Raw genomic sequence first — 18724 nt, 5'->3', positions numbered from 1 at the left:
CGGGGGGGGGGGGGGGGGGGGCCGGGGGGAGGCGGGCCGCCGCACCGGAGCACACTGCGCAGGCGCGCCCCGGGCCCCGCCCGCCGCCGTCGCCCCGCCCCGCCCGCCGCCGGGCCACACCCCCCGGCCAATGGGAGAGGAGCTGCCCGGAGGGGGCGGGGCCTGGGGGAAACAAAGGGAGGCTGGGCGGGGCTGCGCGCGGGGCGGGGCGCGGGGCGCGGACCCCGCGGGGAGGTGGGGATCCCGGACTGCCTCGCCGCACTGGACGCCCACCTGGACTTAGCAGCCCGGGCTCATGCCAAAGCCAGACCCAGCTTTGTAGGGCTGAGGGCCAGAGGCAGGCCTGCTTTGCAGGAAGGGAAACTGAGGCTCCAGGCGTAAATCTCCCAAGGCCCAGTCGGGGAGTCCCACTCCCTCATCTCAGAGATGACAAGCAGGTCGTTGTTGGGGTGCAGAGGAAGCGAGCTGCACAGGCCCGCTCTGCTGGGGCCTCCTACCAGCCTTGGGTGCGGGTCCTGAGAGCTGGAGTCTGGGCACTTGGCCTCCTACCAGGCCACTCTGATGGCCTTTAACCCTCGCCTGACCTGAGATCTCTGGACAGTGGCTTTTCCCTTCCCTCACAGCTATTCCTCCTGTCTCCAGGACCCCCCCCCCCTCCTCTGCCCCGAGCGCAGGGACGGGGGGGACTGGAAGCTGGAGCCAGCCCTCGGGCTTGAACTCTCGGCCTGGTCACTGTCCCGGAGCTGTTTTGCTCAAGGCCAGTACTCTACTACTTGAGCCACGGCTCGGCTTCCAGCTTTCTTGGTGGTTAATTGGAGGTTAAGAGTGTCACAGAGACGTTCCTGCCTGGGCTGGCTTCGAACCATGCTGCTCAGATCTCAGCCTGCTGAGTTGCTAGCTAGGATCCCCTACGTGGACACCGTGCCTGCCTGCTCCCTTTTTGTGTGTCCCCTCTCACCCAGAAATCTCGCTCTCTTGGGCTTCAAACACCAGCTGTGTTGTGTGATCATCAGCTTGAAATCCACCCCCTAACCCCAACTGCCTCCCCTCCCCGAAGGCAGCTCAACCTAGTCCTGTCGCAAACAGCACTGCGTTCCACGCCCATTCCACACCCGACCTGCTCCTCCACATTCTCCACCTCGCTATCCAGGTCATGCTCTTGTCACATTAATGTCACACTGCACACACACACACACACACACACACCTCTAGAGAAAGTGCTCCTGCAGTCTCAGCAAGAGTCAGCTGCTGGGTGGAGGGGCCTCCGGAGAGCCAGGGGACAGTGGGGGACCCACCTTCCATCACCCCCAGGGAAGCCTCCAGCGGGCTCCCCACCTTCCATGACGCCCACCCGAGGGAATGAACTCTGTCAACAAGCTGGAAACTCGATTCTTCCCTAGTCAAGCTTCAGAGGAGAGCCCAGCCCAGCCCACACAGCCACTCTGGCCAGACCCTCGCTACTCAGGAGGCTGAGATCCGAGGACTGCAGTTCGAAGCCAGCCTTGGCAAGGAAAGTCCATGAGACGCTTATCTCCAATGAACCAGCAGGAACCTGGGGGTGGCGCGGTGGCCGCCCCCCCCCCCCCCCCGCAGTCCTCGGTGAGGCGGTGCCGAGGCGGGGACCGGCCTCGGGGGTGACGGTGGAGACGAGGTGCAGCCAGTCCCACACGCCCGCTCTCGCCCAGCCTCCGCGCCCACTCTCCCTGGCGGCCCGGAAGCAGAGCGGGCCGGTGGCCGTGGCGGTGGTTCAACTCGGCCCTGCGGGGCAGGGGCTGCACCGTCCCCGCTCGCGGACGAGAAGACATGCAAGCTCACGGCGTCTCTCCTCGAGCCTGGCCCGGAACCTCCCCCACAGCTCGGGGAACGCAGCAGCTGGGTGCCCAGAGTGAAGAAAACCCGCTGGTGGTGGGGACAAGAAGAGCGCCTGGCCCGCGGCCCAGACGGTCGCCGGCCCGTGGTGTCCAGCGGCCTGCAGGGAAACGGCCCGTAAGACACAGACATCCTACAAGAAAGCCAAGCTCAAGTAGCCTGTAGACATCTCGTCTCAGTAGAATGCCTCTTACGGTCGCTTCCCGCAAACTAACCTTCCCTCTTTCCCATCCTCCCCGCCTCCCCCTCCCCTCTCCCGGGTAGCCTTGAACCCGCCACCTCCCGCCTCCGCCCCTGCCCCCTGAGCACGGAGACTCCAGGCACCCCAAATCACATCCAGACAACATAACCCCTTTAAGACGGCATTTTCACTTCTGGTTCCTCTCAGATTCCAATGCAATGTGCAAGCTGTTTTCCTCGAGTTACATTTTCTATGAAACACCCACCAGTTCCAATGAGACTCTTGTCAACAGGGTAAAAACATGACATCATGCTCCGACGCCCCAGGAGCGTGGAAGACAACGGCTGCTGCGCTAATCTAAACAACATGTGTGCGTTGAGCTCATCTGCACAATTGCGCTTCCCGTTTTTTACAGTTTAATGATTTCCCCGCAGTGCAAGGATGATGTCAACCTCTCCTCGGCGACCTCTGTGAGAGACTTCCTGGAGAGCAATCTGTCTCACCTGTGAAGGCTGAAGTCACAGGGTCGAGTGAAACGTCAGAAAGGTGGGGTGAAAAGATGGAGTAAGAGAGTTTGTCACTAGGATCATCTCTATGTGATTCAAGGGAACGCCAAGTTCTAGCCGGATGAGCTTACCTCAGGAATGCAAAGATGGCTCGAGATTACGAAATCCAATACTATAAGAGGTCTTGTAAAGAGTAAACCACGTGATTATGTTGGAGAAGTGTGCAAAGACGTGATAAAATCTCCCACCTACCTTTGCTCTGTGTGTGTGTGTGTGTGTGTGTGTATGTGTGTGGTGCTGGGGTTTGAACTCGGGGCCTTGCTCCTGCTAGGGAGGCACAAGGTTGCTTGAGTCACCGCTCAGGCCTTTCTCCTCTGGTTAGTTTTATGCCTCAGTTGTACACCTTGCCCAGGTAGCATGGTGATCTTCTTTTGACTCTCACAGGCCATCAGCCGTGGCCAGGGCACTGGCTGAAATGCCGGTGCACTGAAGCTGCTGGCGCTCCTTCCAGAACATTCCCCCAGCCCCAAAGACACAGAGCCCCTGCCCGGGGCCCCAAGGAATGACAGCTGCAGGAAGTCATGACACGGGAGGGGATGCGGAGCACTGGCCTCGCCGCCGTGGTGGGCGGAAGTCTAACTGCGTGGAGACGCTGACACGCATGTGTCAAGAGGGGTTTGATTTGGGGTTGCGGAATGGGTGCTTGCACGCTCAATCTGAAGGGCGGGGGCCTTGCTGCCTCGGGGTGGGGGCCCGTCCACTGGAGCCCTAGGGCCCTGTCCGGCACAGATCAAGGACCGGCCCCGTGTCCCACGCAGCTAGCAACAACGCCACCTCCGGGAGTTTCTTCAAGCTGGAGAGGCGACCCAAAGCCACGCCCTCAGACGTGTTGAGAGGGGGCCCCCTTCCCTCCCCCCCCCGCACCCTGGGGTGACCAGGTCCTGCATCTTCCCTGTGAGTGAGCAGGTCTGTCCTCTTGGTTGGGTGAGGCTGGCCTACACGCCGGTGTCTGGGACCCAAGAAGACCCCACGCCAGGCTTTGCGCAGCGTGGCGGGAGGGGAGGTGACCCGCACAGACGGGCCTGGGGTCGCTGCTGGGCACCGGGGGCCAGGCAGCTCCTTCCCACGGGGAGCCTCAGACCTGCGCCCCCCCCCCGGAAAGGGGGGGCCCTGACACCCAGGCTCTGCAGCTGCCAGGCCCGCAGCACAGACATCTGCAAAGGCAGCCGCAGATGACGGGGGGGGGGGGGGGCAGGGGTGCGGGCATGTGCCTGACATGACAGGAGGGGGGCCGTTCTTCCCCAGACCCGGGCCTGGCGTCACCACAAGGGTGTGACTCACGGCTGCGACCCTGGCCTGGCTCCTGGACGCCCTCCGCGTCCTGTCCTCCCCGCCGGCTGCTTCCTTTGCCTGGAAGGCGCCGCCCTGGCCTGGCTCACCCCGCTCACCTTGCTGGACTCAGCTGGGGGGGAGGGGGGAGCTGGTGCTGGAGGCCGCGCAGACCCTGGTGGTGGGGGGCGGAGCTGGTGCGAGAGGCCACGCAGACCCTCGTGGGGGGGGGGGGGAGCTGGTGCGGGAGGCCGCGCAGACCCTCGTGGGGGGGGGGGGAGCTGGTGCGGGAGGCCGCGCAGACCCTGGAGGGGGGGGAGCTGGTGCGGGAGGCCGCGCAGACCCTCGTCGGGGGGGAGCTGGTGCGGGAGGCCGCGCAGACCCTCGTGGGGGGGGAGCTGGTGCGGGAGGCCGCGCAGACCCTGGAGGCGGGGGGAGCTGGTGCGGGAGGCCGCGCAGACCCTCGTGGGGGGGGAGCTGGTGCGGGAGGCCGCGCAGACCCTCGTGGGGGGGGGAGCTGGTGCGGGAGGCCGCGCAGACCCTCGTGGGGGGGGGAGCTGGTGCGGGAGGCCGCGCAGACCCTCATGGGGGGGGGAGCTGGTGCGGGAGGCCGCGCAGACCCTGGAGGGGGGGAGCTGGTGCGGGAGGCCGCGCAGACCCTGGAGGGGGGGGAGCTGGTGCGGGAGGCCGCGCAGACCCTCGTGGTGGGGGGGGAGCTGGTGCGGGGGGCCGCGCAGACCCTGGAGGGGGGGAGCTGGTGCGGGAGGCCGCGCAGACCCTCGTGGGGGGGGAGCTGGTGCGGGAGGCCGCGCAGACCCTCGTGGGGGGGGGAGCTGGTGCGGGAGGCCGCGCAGACCCTCGTGGGGGGGGAGCTGGTGCGGGAGGCCGCGCAGACCCTCGTGGGGGGGGGAGCTGGTGCGGGAGGCCGCGCAGACCCTGGAGGGGGGGGAGCTGGTGCGGGAGGCCGCGCAGACCCTCGTGGTGGGGGGGGAGCTGGTGCGGGGGGCCGCGCAGACCCTCGTGGGGGGGGGAGCTGGTGCGGGGGGCCGCGCAGACCCTGGGGGGGGAGCTGGTGCGGGAGGCCGCGCAGACCCGGGGGGGGGGGAGCTGGTGCGGGAGGCCGCGCAGACCCTCGTGGGGGGGGGAGCTGGTGCGGGAGGCCGCGCAGACCCTGGAGGGGGGGAGCTGGTGCGGGAGGCCGCGCAGACCCTCGTGGTGGGGGGGGGAGCTGGTGCGGGGGGCCGCGCAGACCCTGGAGGGGGGGAGCTGGTGCGGGAGGCCGCGCAGACCCTCGTGGGGGGGGAGCTGGTGCGGGAGGCCGCGCAGACCCTCGTGGGGGGGGAGCTGGTGCGGGAGGCCGCGCAGACCCTGGAGGGGGGGGAGCTGGTGCGGGAGGCCGCACAGACCCTCGTGGTGGGGGGGGAGCTGGTGCGGGGGGCCGCGCAGACCCTCGTGGGGGGGGAGCTGGTGCGGGGGGCCGCGCAGACCCTGGGGGGGGAGCTGGTGCGGGAGGCCGCGCAGACCCGGGGGGGGGGGAGCTGGTGCGGGAGGCCGCGCAGACCCTGGTGGGGGGGGAGCTGGTGCGGGAGGCCGCGCAGACCCTGGTGGGGGGGGGAGCTGGTGCGGGAGGCCGCGCAGACCCTGGGGGGGGGGAGCTGGGGGGGAGGCCGCGCAGACCCTGGGGGGGGGGAGTGGGGGGGAGGCCGCGCAGACCCTGAGGGGGGGAGCTGGTGCGGGGGGCCGCGCAGACCCCCAGGCGCCTCCCACCTCTGGCGTCTGGGCTGCAGGACGTGCTCTCCCGCCTCCCGCGGTGGGACCCTGCGGGGCCCTGGAGAAAGCAGCTTGCAGGACGCCTGCGGGGAGACCGCGCCCTGAGGGGGCCCCGGCCGGGCGGCTCTGCTCCCCTCCTTGGGCCGGCCGCTAACAGGAGGAGGGGCTCCAGGCTGGCCTGACAGCCGGCCTCCCTGGACACCCCCCCACCCAGCCCCCCCACGTGCCTCTGTCTCCCTGGGGGGAGTGAGCGGGTGGGTTGGGGTCCCTGGAGGACCACTCGGGACGTCTGCTGACGTGTGGCCCGTCCCCCTCGCCCCACCTTTCCCTCCCTCCTCCCCGCCCCCCCACTCACTTTGCAGGGCTTCCATTGAAGCCCCGTTCTTCTGAGGGTCAACTCCACGGGGGTCACCCTGTCCGCAGTGGGCCGGGGATGGGGCGGGGGGGGGGGGGCGGGCGGTGGGCAGCTCTGCGTGGAGGGCTGGGGCGGCCCTGAGCTCGGTGGCAGTGGAGGGCACCCCGGGCCCCTGTAGATTCCGGGGGAGCCCCCGGGGTGCTGAGGTGGGGCCCGGCCGCAGCGTCAGCCATGTTCTCCTGTGACTGCCCTTCTCCTCTTCCGGGTCACGGGGCCGAGGCTTCCCGGGCCCCTCAGCCTTTGCAGGGAGACGCAGGACCAGCACTGACCCGGGCTGAGGCTCGAGGGCGTCTGGGGCGGGGTCTGGGGGCTGAACCCGGGCCTCGCGCCCGCTGAGCCGCGCCTCCAGCCCATTTTGTCTTAGGTGTTGGCGGGTTTTGTCGTCGGTGGTTTGGCTAGGGTTCGACCCGGGGCCTCAAGCTTTCGCCTAGCTCCCTTCCTCACCGCTGTGCCTGTGCCGCCCGAGCCAGGCTTCTCGCCTGGCCTTTTGTCAGCTAAGTGGGGATGGAGTCGCTAAGACTTCCTGCCGTGAGCGGCTCTGAAAGCCTGACCCTGCAGGTCTCGCCTTCCTGCGTGGCCGGGATTACAGGCTTCCGCCACGGGCGCGCGCCCCTGGTTAGTATTTGTGGAACTCGCTCCTGTGGTTCTGCCCGGGGCGGGCCTCACGCGGCCTCGCCCCTGCCGCCCGCCTCGTGGCTGGGATTGCAGGAATGAGCCACCACTCCCCGCCTGGCAAGTGTCGCGCCGGAGGCAAATACCAAGACCTGCCACGGGTTTCCCACGCTTCCTCCTAGCCGGCGGGGGGGGGGGGGGGGTCCATAGCTGCAGCCCCCACCCAGCTGCCCCCTGGGGAGGGGAGGGAAGGAGACCTCTCCCACCCCCCACCCCTGGGTTTCCCACACAGGCCCTGGCGGGGGCTGACTCGGGAAGCCGGGGCCCTGGTGGACGACGCAAGGCCGACCTGGAAGACAGAGCCCGGCTCGGTGTTGGACGTGGGGCGGGCGGGTGTGATATTGTGAAATACACATTTGGTCTCTCCCGTCTCCCGGCGTGGACATGCCTGACATGCGTGGGATCCGCTGAGTCAGTGGTTTTTCTTTTCCTATGGACTGGGCGATGGCCGGGGGCCAGGGGCCCGCGGCAGGCTGCTCCTGGGAAAGACGAGGCAGGACTGGAGGCTGCTGGGGGCCGGGGACGGCGAAGAGGGGAAGGCAGGGGGGGGGGGGCGGCCCGGGGCCCCTCCCCCCGCATCGTCCTTGGGACACACGCCAGGAAACATAGGCGCGTCCCTGCGAGACTCCCCATCCCCGCGGGGGGGGGGGTGGCGCTTGTCGGTCAGCCGCTGGCACAAAGCAGGGTGCGGGCGCAGGGACAGAGCCCCCGCCGCGGGGGGGCGTCCCCGCGTGGCCGCTCTCAGAGTGGGACTGCTTCTGGGGACACCCATGGCGTGGGGGGACCCACACACTCCTCCTCGGGGGCCAGCGGTCAGAGCCCGCGGGGTGATGGTGAGAGGGCAGAGCAAACCCAGCGGGGATCTTCTACAGAGCAGGGCCTTGAACCCGGGGAGACCCGTTCTGAAGACCGAGTCACCGCCAGTCCCGGGGGCCCGGCCCTCCTGGGAACCTGGGCCCGTGCTCTCCGTGGGGATGACCCGCCAGGTGTGGAGCCTCCGCCCTGGGAGCCGCCAGACACGCGTGGCCTCTCCACCCGACGTGGCTGGCGGTGCGGGGCTCAGTCTCACGGCCGGGGCTCCGTGGGGACCGGGCCGCAGCTGCAGGAAGTGGGGTCTCCACCTCCGGGCGGGGCCCCGTCTCCCGCACGCCTTCCAGGGCTGCCGGAGCCCTTAGGGACCACGCCCACGCACACACTCTCGCACACCACGCGTGGAAAAGCGTCATCCCTCCGCGGCCGCGGCGTGTCACTTTATTTTCTCAGCGTTCTCTGTGATCAGACGCGACACGGTGCACATGGGAAGGAGGGGGTTTCCACGGCTGGACGGCAGGAAGCGGGTTGGGTGCCGGCGCCCCCCCCCCCCAGGGCCCACGGGCCGATGATGGACAGCACGCGCCGGGCGGGACTCGGCGAGCGGCGGGGCGTGAGGAAACGGAGTAAGCGTGACTCACGGTGGTGGGGACCGACGGGGCACACGGGGTGGGGGGAGGGGGACGAGACACCGGCCCCGGTGTCCGGGCCTGGGGCGGTGGGGGGGCCCCCGCCTGCCAGGCACGCTCCTCACCCACACCCCACGACGGATCTGGAGGCAGCGGGGGCGGGGGGGAGCGGCGGCGCCCCGTCCTTCTCCACGGGGGGGGGGGGCGCGTCTCCCTGGTGCCGTGTGCCAATCGCGTCTCAGCCTCGAGACCGCGGTGCACGGGGGGAGGGGGCAGGCCCCGCGGGGGAAGGAGAACTCGACTCCCCGACCTTGGCCGGCGGGGAGAGCGGGTCATGGCGGCGGCGGTCCACACGCGTGTACAAACAGGACCGCTTGGGGACCGTCCTCGTGGTTGTCCCCAGTGACACACACGCACGGAGGGAGACGCGGGGGGGGGGCCCTCAGCCGCAGGAGCCCCGGGGGCCGGGCACACAGACACCACACGCGTGGGGGGAGGTAAGGCGAGCCGGCCCGTGGGGGCCCAGGACTAAACTCGGCGTCTACGCGTGAGGAAGCCATACGTCTTAGTAAAATAAAAACCTCTGTGCGGCTGGAAGCTGTCACCTAGGCGTCCGGGGTGATCTGGAAGGAGGGGGTCGCGCGGGCAGGGGCTGGGGGGCACCCCGTCTGCTTGACTTTCAGCCACCCCCCCCCCCGAAGAGACCCGTCACGGGCGGCTAGGAGGAGGGCCACCCCGCGCTTGGCACTGCGCCCGCACGCCACCCGGGCCCTCCTGCCCCGGGCTCTGCCCGCCCGCCCGCAGCCCGCAGGGCTCCGCCAGGGCACCAGGGCGGCGGCCAGGCGGCAGTGCCCGTGCCGGGGAGGGGAGGGGAGGGGCGGGCGAGCCCCCCCCCCCCAGCCCTACACTACAGGCAGTGGAGGAGTCACTGGCTCAGACCGGACGCCCTGCGGGGCCCTCCCTCCACCAGCCCGGCCGCGCCCACCCCGCCCCCCCCCGCCAGCCGGGGTGAGGTACGGGGGGGGGGGGGGGGCTCTCAGCCGGCGGCCGTCAGAAGAGCAAGGCCTTCTTCTTGAGGTCGTTCCGCTTCCACAGGGCCAGGCGCTCGAACTCCTCCATGCTCATGCTGAACACCTGCTGGAACTCGGCGGGCGACAGGTGTCTCTTCAAGCAAGGAGACGGGGCGGTCAGCAGCTGATCCCCGAGCACCCTGGGGGGGGGGGTGGGGAGGCCCGGCCCCTGGTGTCCTCCCCCCTGCGGGGGCGCCCGGCTCGGCTGGGGTCCTCCACCGGCCTTCGGGCGCCAGGCGGGGGGCCTTCCATCCCCACATCCGAGGTGAGGTGGGGGAAGGGGGACCCGGGGCCAGGCTAGGTCGCAGCCCCACTCGTGTACACACTCTGTAGGTCTGAGCGCCCAGTGCTGGGGCCTGGGCCCCGCGAGAGGCCCTGGAACGCCCGGCGGGGGGAGGGGGGCTTCAGGTTCACCCCAGGAACCAAATGCAATCAGCACAAGGCTTAAGCCCCAGGGCACCGGGCCTGGCTGGGCCAAAGAGAGGATCGACCCCCCTCCCAGCCCTCCCTCCCTCCCTCCCACCCGCTCTGAGAAACTCTGCACTGGTCCCGGCCTGCTCACACCCTTCCCCGGGAGCCCCAACATTCCCCAACATTCCGGGGCTTTCCAGAGCGAGTCCGCTCCACACAGCCCCTCCCTCCCACGGCTGAGGATGGGCGTGGCAGCGGAGGCGGCTGCCCTCCCTCCCTGGCTCTCCGCCCCCCACTCCCCAAGCTGGTGGGGAGGCTGGGCTGCCCCTCCACCATGACCAGCGCCCTCCCTGGACACACGCCCGGAGGGACTGGGGCTCGGGAGGGGGCCCCCAGCCCCGCACCCCACACGGGCTGGACAGGAGCCGGCCAGGGCCCCTCAGTGGCTCCCACAGTGATCGATGGGGGCGGGGGGGGAGGGGCAAGCCCGGGCACACGCCACGCCACGCAGGGCTCCGATTTCCCCCTGACGCCCAGTGGCCCCACGCCCGCCTCTCCCACCTGCAGCGGCCTCGGGGGACCCCTCCCCCCAGAGGGGCCGACCTGGGCTCTGCGACCTTTGACAGCCGGCACAGTGGGGGCTCGCTGGCTGACGGGCCGGGCCGCTGCCCCGCAGGTGGAAGGATGCGGCCGCCATGACTCTGTCCACCCCGCCCGCCTCCCGGCCGGGTACTCCTGGTGCCAGCGCCCCCCTTCCCCCCCTCAGGAGGCAGGCCACAGCTCCCCAGGGCCCGCCCTGCAGCTCACGCAGACTCAGTCTGAATCTCAGGGAAAAGAAGCGAGCCCCCCTCCTGTCCACCACCCCCCCTGGGCCCAGGCCCTCCCCCCCCATTCATACCCCTCCCCACTGTCCATACCCCTCCCCCTGTCCATACCCCTCCCCCCTGCATATCCCTCCCCCATCCATACCCCTACCCCTGGGCCCAGGCCCTCCCCCCCGCATATCCCTCCCCCGTCCATACCCCTCTCCCCTGTCCATACCCCTCCCCCACTGTCCGTACCCCTCCCCCTGGGCCCAGGCCCTCCCCTCCCGTCCATACCCTTCCCCACTGTCCATCCCCCTCCCCCTGTCCATACCCTCCCCCCTGCATATCCCTCCCCCCATCCATACCCCTCCCCCTGTCCATACCCCTCCCCCTGGGCCTAGGCCCTCCCCCGTCCATACCCTTCCCCCACTGTCCATACCCTGCCCCCCGTCCATACCCCTCCCCCTGGGCCCAGGCCCTCCCCCCCCCCGTCCATACCCTTCCCCCACTGTCCATATCCCTCCCCCACTGTCCGTAACCCTCCCCCTGGGCCCAGGCCCTCCCCCCATCCATACCCTTCCCTCACTGTCCATACCCCTCCCCCACTGTCCATACCCCTCCCCCTGGGCCCAGGCCCCCCGGCGCTGTGCCCTGAGGCTGCGGTGGGGCCGCCCCCCTCCCCATCCCCCCAGGAGCGAGGCCCGGGCCTGCTCACCTCCAGCCGCGTCCTGTCCACGTCTTTGGGCAGTTTCACACGGATTCGGTTGGTCACCATGAGGGCGTCGTAAGGATAGACCTGCGGGAGAGAGCCCCGGTCACCGGGAGCGGGCGCGGCGGGCAGGGCGGAGCAGGGAACCGGGATACGTACTTGATGGCCGACACAGAGCAAAACACAAGGGGGCTTTTAACCTGGCGGCGGGGCGGGGCGGGGCGGCCGCGCCGAGGAGACCGCAGCGCTTACCTTGTACTCTGGAAGAGAAAGAGCAGAGACCCGGGGCTTTAGGAGGCAGACGCCGCCCCCAGGAGCCGCCCGTACCCCACGGCCTGCCCGCTGGTTCCCTGGGGGCCTGCCGGGACGCGGGGGGGGGGCGGGGGAGGAAGGGGGGCTGCTTGGAGCCAGGCCTGGTCAGGGCCCTGTGGACACACGAGGGCATGGTCGGGGGATTCGGCCCAGACCGGAAGCTGGGAGGCGGCACTGTGCTCCTTGGACACGCATGCTCTGTGTGGTCTGGGCCATCCTGAGGAACGTGTTGCCTCAGTTTACCCTGTTTACCAGCGTGTGCTTGAGGACAAATCTGTGGGGGAGGGGTGGAGTCTGACGCTGGCCCTGCCATCTGACCCTGGCCACAGCCAGGGCCTCTTCCTTTCTTCCTCTCTCTCTCTCTCTCTCTCTCTCTCTCTCTCTCTCTCTCGGGTGGCACTAGAGGTGGAACTCAGGGCCCCGTTCTTGGCGGCAGGCGCTCTGCTGCATGGGCCACGCCTCGGGCCCTTCCGCGTTGGTTGTTTTTGAGGCAGGGCCTCGCTCTTTGCCCTGGCCAGGCCGGATCGCCGGCCCCCCCACCTGAGCTCCCGCGCCCCCCGGGACGATCGCGGTCACGCCGCCACCGCCACGGCGCGGGCCGAGCTCCCCTTCGCCCCCGGGACCCCAGGCGGGAGCCGCCCCGCCCGCCCTGGCCTGAGGTGCCCTCTCACAACTCCTCTCGGCCTAGGCTGGCTCCCCCCCCGGGACCTGGCCCCCCCATTCTCTGCCTCCCCAGCCCCTTCATCTTCACTTCCTCTATGAGCCGGCCCCGCCCGCCGCACCCCCGCTTTGGAAGGCGTCTTCCTTCCGGATCGAAGGCCTCTGATCAGACCCATAAATCACACGGAGGGCGGGGGCTCCAGCCACCCCAGGAGGGAGTCTCCCCCACGGGCTGTGCCCCGAGGCCGCTCAGACCACCCCGACTCCCACGGGGCCACCTGGAGGCCAGGGACTCGGACGGCCCCGCCGCCGCCGCCCGGCGATGACCCCGCCCAGGAGAGCTGGGGCGCGGGCCCCAGAACCCATCCAGGGCCACACCCATGCCGACCAGGCCCGGACCCGCCACCGCAGCCCGGCCGGAGGGGGCGCGGCGCGGCAAGAACGGCACCGAGGGCCACAGTGCCCCCCGACACCCTGCCCACCAGCGGGCCCCGCGGGCGGGTGACCCCCGCCCGGCCTGTGTACCTCGCGTGCCCCAGCCGGCATCTGGGTCGCTCCACAGGGGGCCAGGTTGGCGTTCTGGAAGAGAGAGGGGGGCACGGAGGCAGGTTGCGGGGGCGGCAGGGGCCGGCGGGCCCGGCGCCTCTGTGCTCGCCCGGCCGAGGAGCCGCCCCCGGTACAGCAACGGCAGAGGGCAAGGCCCACCGCGGAGGGCGAGGGACCAGGGCGCCTGCGGGCCGGGCAAGGCCTTCCAGCCTGGCTGCAGCAGCCTCCGCCGACCCTGCCTGCCCGGGTGCTCGGGTTCTACCCCGGGGTCAGCGTGGACAGTGCCCGGGTTCTACCCCGGGGTCAGCGTGGACGGTGCCCGGGTTCTACCCCGGGGTCAGCGTGGACAGTGCCCGGGTTCTAACCCGGGGTCAGCGTGGACAGTGCCCGGTGCCCAGGTTCTACCCCAGGGTCAGCGTGGACAGTGCCCGGTGCCCGGGTTCTACCCCGGGGTCAGCGTGGACAGTGCCCGGTGCCCGGGTTCTACCCCGGGGTCAGCGTGGACAGTGCCCGGTGCCCGGGTTCTACCCCGGGGTCAGCGTGGACAGTGCCCGGTGCCCGGGTTCTACCCCGGGGTCAGCGTGGACAGTGCCCGGTGCCCGGGTTCTACCCCGGGGTCAGCGTGGACAGTGCCCGGTGCCCGGGTTCTACCCCGGGGTCAGCGTGGACAGTGCCCGGGTTCTACCCCGGGGTCAGCGTGGACGGTGCCCGGGTTCTACCCCGGGGTCAGCGTGGACAGTGCCCGGTGCCCAGGTTCTACCCCGGGGTCAGCGTGGACAGTGCCCGGTGCCCGGGTTTCTACCCCGGGGTCAGCGTGGACAGTGCCCGGGTTCTACCCCGGGGTCAGTGTGGACAGTGCCCGGTGCCCGGGTTCTACCCCGGGGTCAGCGTGGACAGTGCCCGGTGCCCGGGTTCTACCCCGGGGTCAGCGTGGACAGTGCCCGGGTTCTACCCCGGGGTCAGCGTGGACAGTGCCCGGGTTCTACCCCGGGGTCAGCGTGGACAGTGCCCGGGTTCTACCCCGGGGTTAGCGTGGACAGTGCCCGGGTTCTACCCCGGGGTCAGCGTGGGCAGTGCCCGGTGCTCAGGTTCTACCCCGGGGTCAGCGTGGACAGTGCCCGGGTTCTACCCCGGGGTCAGCGTGGACAGTGCCCGGGTTCTACCCCGGGGTCAGCGTGCACAGTGCCCGGGTGCTCAGGTTCTACCCCGGGGTCAGCGTGGACAGTGCCCGGGTTCTACCCCGGGGTCAGCGTGGACAGTGCCCGGTGCCCAGGTTCTACCCCGGGGTCAGCGTGGACAGTGCCCGGTGCCCGGGTTCTACCCCGGGGTCAGCGTGGACAGTGCCCGGTGCCCGGGTTCTACCCCGGGGTCAGCGTGGACAGTGCCCGGTGCCCGGGTTCTACCCCGGGGTCAGCGTGGACAGTGCCCGGTGCCCGGGTTCTACCCCGGGGTCAGCGTGGACAGTGCCCGGTGCCCGGGTTCTACCCCGGGGTCAGCGTGGACAGTGCCCGGGTTCTACCCCGGGGTCAGCGTGGACGGTGCCCGGGTTCTACCCCGGGGTCAGCGTGGACAGTGCCCGGTGCCCAGGTTCTACCCCGGGGTCAGCGTGGACAGTGCCCGGTGCCCGGGTTCTACCCCGGGGTCAGCGTGGACAGTGCCCGGGTTCTACCCCGGGGTCAGTGTGACAGTGCCCGGGTTCTACCCCGGGGTCAGTGTGGACAGTGCCCGGTGCCCGGGTTCTACCCGGGGTCAGCGTGGACAGTGCCCGGTGCCCGGGTTCTACCCGGGGTCAGCGTGGACAGTGCCCGGGTTCTACCCCGGGGTCAGCGTGGACAGTGCCCGGGTTCTACCCCGGGGTCAGCGTGGACAGTGCCCGGGTTCTACCCCGGGGTTAGCGTGGACAGTGCCCGGGTTCTACCCCGGGGTCAGCGTGGGCAGTGCCCGGTGCTCAGGTTCTACCCCGGGGTCAGCGTGGACAGTGCCCGGGTTCTACCCCGGGGTCAGCGTGGACAGTGCCCGGGTTCTACCCCGGGGTCAGCGTGCACAGTGCCCGGGTGCTCAGGTTCTACCCCCGGGGTCAGCGTGGACAGTGCCCGGGTTCTACCCCGGGGTCAGCGTGGACAGTGCCCGGGTTCTACCCCGGGGTCAGCGTGGACAGTGCCCGGGTTCTACCCCGGGGTCAGCATGGACAGTGCCCGGGTTCTACCCCGGGGTCAGCGTGGACGGTGCCCGGTGCCCGGGTCGGGTCAGCGTGGACGGTGGCAGGCGGCTCAGCACTGGCTTGTGCTCCGAAGCTCGCCAGGCAGGGCAGGAGAGTGTGGCGCCCTCATCGCCAATGAGCCAGTGAGAAGCCGGAAGCGGAGCTGCGGCGCGACTGGCGGAGCGGCAGCGCCCAGGTCCCAGGCTCAAGGCAAAAGCAGCAGCAACAACAACAAACCTCAACGGGCTGGGGATGTGGCCTAGTGGCAAGAGTGCCTGCCTCATATACATGAAGCCCTGGGTTCGATTCCCCAGCACCACATATGTAGAAAACGGCCAGAAGCGGTGCTGTGGCTCAAGTGGCAGAGTGCTAGCCTTGAGCGGGAAGAAGCCAGGGACAGTGCTCAGGCCCTGAGATCAAGGCCCAGGACTGGCCAAACAAAACCCTCACAAAAGACGCAAGCAGCCTGTGTTCAGAAGAGCCTGGAAGGCGCTGAGCGGGGCTCAGGGGGCTGGAGCTCTGGCATTCCCTCTCCTGTCCCCTCCTCTCCTCTCCTAACCCCTTCCTTCCCCTCCTCTCCTCTCGGGTGTCCGCTCTTCGGGAAGCTCTGCTGTCGTAAGGCTTCGCAGCCATAGCTGCCCGGATTCTCCTCCCCTCCTCTTTCCCCCCAGAAACAAGTCAGGTGCCCGCGCCGCGGAGGGCTCGGCAGGGCCCAGCCCGTCGGGAGGCCCTGCGCCCCCCCGCCTTGGTGAGTCCCTGTCCCGCTCAGCGCCTGCGCCAGCACCTGGTCTGGGGGCTGAAGTGGGGCGCAGGGGGTGCGCGTCGGAGGGGGCGGGAGGACGTCGGGCCGGCACTGCCGCCAGACCTGCTGTCCGCCGACACCGCCCGGGAGCCCAGGGGCCCTACACCCCCCCCCCAGGCCGCATCGGAGCAGGGAAACCGAGGCTGGGAGAGAAGCGGGGACCCGCACCCTGACGACTCCCAGGGGGAGGCGCTGGAGGCGCGTGGTCACGGAGCGGACGGGACAGGCGCGGTGGTCGCTGGCTCGCTCCAGGCTGAGGCGGGCGCTCGCCACCAAACACGGAGCCGTCCCCACCCATGGCACCCGAAGGCCCCGGGGATTGAAACATCGACAACAACGGTCCAAGGTCGCAGTCCAGACCGCGGGGCCCCGCCCTCTCCTGCTACCCCCTCACACCCACCCACCGCCGGCCCGCACCCACCCGCGCAAAGGGGAACTGCCGCCCCCTGGTGCCCAGGCGGGGGCAGGGCAGGCGGCCGGAAGGCCCTGGACACCCAGCAGAACCGGCCTTCCAGACAGGAGAGCGGGCCTTTGGGGGGACGGGGCGGGGGGAGACTCTGGGTGAAGAAGGGGAGCCTTGGACCTGTGCAGAAGGCCCTGGATGCCTGGCCCTCTGAGGGCAGAGACCCCCCGGGGCAGGGCGCAGGGCCCTGCCTGCCTGTGCGGGCCACGGGACAGCTGGGAAACCAGGGGACCAGCCCCCAGGCAGCGCCCCGGCTCGCCCTTGGCCCACTCCCCTGGGGTTCCAACGGAGCTGCAGGGGCTCGAAAGGCCACACACGTGTAGCCGGCCGCCGTCACCCCCACGGATACATCTCCAGCCTCGCTGCAACCCCAGAGGTCAACCCGCCTCAAAGCCACGGAAGCCCGGCCCTGCCTCGTGAGGACCGCACTGGGGTCACCCAGAGAGGGGACGGTGGCCACAGGCTCCTGGCTGCGACCTGTCCCCCCCCAAAGCCCACACTGGAATGGGCCTCCTCACGCTGCAGCTGCTGGGGGGAGAGGGAGGAAGAGGTCATTCTCTTCAGTGTCCCGGGATTTGAACTCGGGGTCTTGTACTTGCTCCGCCTGCCTGCCTGCTGGGCTGGTGCTCTGCCACTCGAGCGATGTCTGCGGTCCTCGCTGTTTTGAGGCAGGATCTCACAGATTGTACTGCCCAGGCCGTCCTGGAACTGTGATCCTCAGTCTCTCGGCCTCCTGAGCAGCTAGGGTCACAGGCGTGAGCCACTGCACGGTGCCCGGCTGTGATTTTTCAGCAAGGACTCCACGGAGCGGCACGTCAGGCCCACGGAAGGACCTCACACGCGTGCTGTTACGCGTCCTCATAGTAGCTTCAACAGATAAGGAGTCCTTTCTTCTTTTTTTCTTTGCCTTAACTCCAGGACACAGAGACTCCGAAATGTAAGCAACTGGCCGCAAGTTAGAGCTGGGAGCTGACTGCAGGGCCACAGTTCTAATCCAGAGGCTCTTTCTAATGCCACAGCTGGAAAGCTCAGATTTCTTTAACTTACTGAGATTTTGTTCGCAATCACATACAAAAATATTTGGCAAATGCTTTACGAACATGTGCAAACGTCTCCATCTCTGTACTAGATTAAGCTCGTTATTTATACCGTTCAGTAAGTTAGTCTACGTACTTTTAAATATTTTTCCCCTTTACTGGACCCATGTCTTATTGCAAAAGAGCCTATTCAAGGGCTGGGGATATGGCCTAGTGGCAAGAGTGCTTGCCTCGTATACATGAGGCCCTGGGTTCAATTCCCCAGCACCACATATACAGAAAACGGCCAGAAGTGGCGCTGTGGCTCAAGTGGCAGAGTGCTAGCCTTGAGCGGGAAGAGCCAGGGACAGTGCTCAGGCCCTGAGTCCAAGGCCCAGGACTGGCAAAAGAAAAAGAGCCTATTCAAGTCATCTACATTGCTGTATTTTTCCCACAGTGACTGGCATTTTCCCATCGTTTGGTGTATTTAAGTTGGCGAATGCTGTAACTGTCTTGTTAACACTGTGTTTTTTTTTTAAAAATCATGAATTGCATTTCCTTTATCTCTCTTTACACTTCAACTTCCTTCTACTTCAATTGGCACAAACATGCCCTCTGCCTTCCTTCTCCTTATCATTTTAGCCTCTCTGTTATTTTTCTACTTCTAATTGCTTCAACACCACTTCGGTATGCATTCCATAGCGACACGCTATATCAGCATTATCTTTTCTTTCTTTTCTTCATTTTCTTTTTTTTTTTTTGTCAGTCGTGGGGCTTGATCTCTGGGCCTGGGCGCTGTCCCTGAGCTCTTCAGCTCAAGGCTAGCGCTCTACCACTTGAGCCACAGCGCCACTTGGGATTTTCTGGTGGTTCATTGGAGATGAGAGTCTCATGAGGACTTTCCTGCCCGGGCTGGCTTTGAACCGCAATCCTCAGATCTCAGCTTCCTGAGTAGCTAGGATCATCGGCGTGAGTTGCTGGTACCTGGCAGAGCCATCTTCTCTGACGTGCCGATCTTGGCCTTTGAACACTGGAATTCGGTCACGGGGAGCGGTGGGTCTTTTTTCCCCTCCCAGGGAGCTGCTCCCAGGATCTGTAGGTGGCCGGAGACCATTCTCCTGACAGCAGACCAGGGGTGTGTGTCAGAACCGCGGCCGCCAGGCGGGGCCGCGGCCAGGCCATTCCGGCACTGGCGTGGTCTTTGGGGCGCACGCGGCTCTGAGTCGCCGGGACCCTGTAATGAAGTCCTCTTGGGACAAGAGGAGAGGACTCCCTCCACTCCCACGCTCCCCAGTGGACTCATTTCCTCCCGCCCGTGAGACGAGGAGGTGCGCGCAGTGGGGCGGGGGGAGGGTGGGAGCCTCCTCCTCCTCCGGCAGCCTTTACTTTAGACGTAAGCCTCCCCCGTAGTCTGCCTCTCCGTGAGGTGGTGTCAGTGGGATTGGGCTTGACCGCATCCGTGTTCTTGTGTAGGCTCCAGAATCCGGAGGAGGAGGAGGGGGAGGGGGAGGGGGAGGGGGAGGGGGAGGGGGAGGAGGAGGAGGAGGA

The 18724-nt window shown here is 68.3% G+C and overlaps 1 protein-coding gene and 1 long non-coding RNA gene across 2 annotated transcripts in view; both read right to left on the bottom strand.

Moving 5' to 3' along the window:
* Nucleotides 1-7969: 7969 nt before the first annotated feature.
* On the bottom strand, nucleotides 7970-12784 carry LOC125364704. Its single transcript, XR_007213558.1, has 4 exons — nucleotides 12675-12784; nucleotides 11430-11437; nucleotides 11184-11264; nucleotides 7970-9345 (listed from the first exon to the last, which is right to left on the bottom strand). It is a non-coding gene; the product is annotated as an uncharacterized LOC125364704 (long non-coding RNA).
* A 5353-nt stretch (nucleotides 12785-18137) lies between these two features.
* The window catches only part of Sorcs2 (sortilin related VPS10 domain containing receptor 2), an 89127-nt gene continuing 88540 nt past the window's right edge, over nucleotides 18138-18724 (bottom strand). Inside the window, exon 17 of the mRNA XM_048364148.1 lies at nucleotides 18138-18294. Within this exon, the coding sequence (XP_048220105.1) occupies nucleotides 18138-18294 (157 nt within the window). The remainder of the gene's footprint in view (nucleotides 18295-18724) is intronic.

The sequence above is a fragment of the Perognathus longimembris genome, chromosome 16 (assembly GCF_023159225.1).
Source record: "Perognathus longimembris pacificus isolate PPM17 chromosome 16, ASM2315922v1, whole genome shotgun sequence".
Taxonomy (NCBI): Eukaryota; Metazoa; Chordata; class Mammalia; order Rodentia; family Heteromyidae; genus Perognathus; species Perognathus longimembris.
The sequence above is the reverse complement of the archived record's forward strand: the minus strand, read 5'-3'. Positions and strand labels throughout refer to the sequence as shown.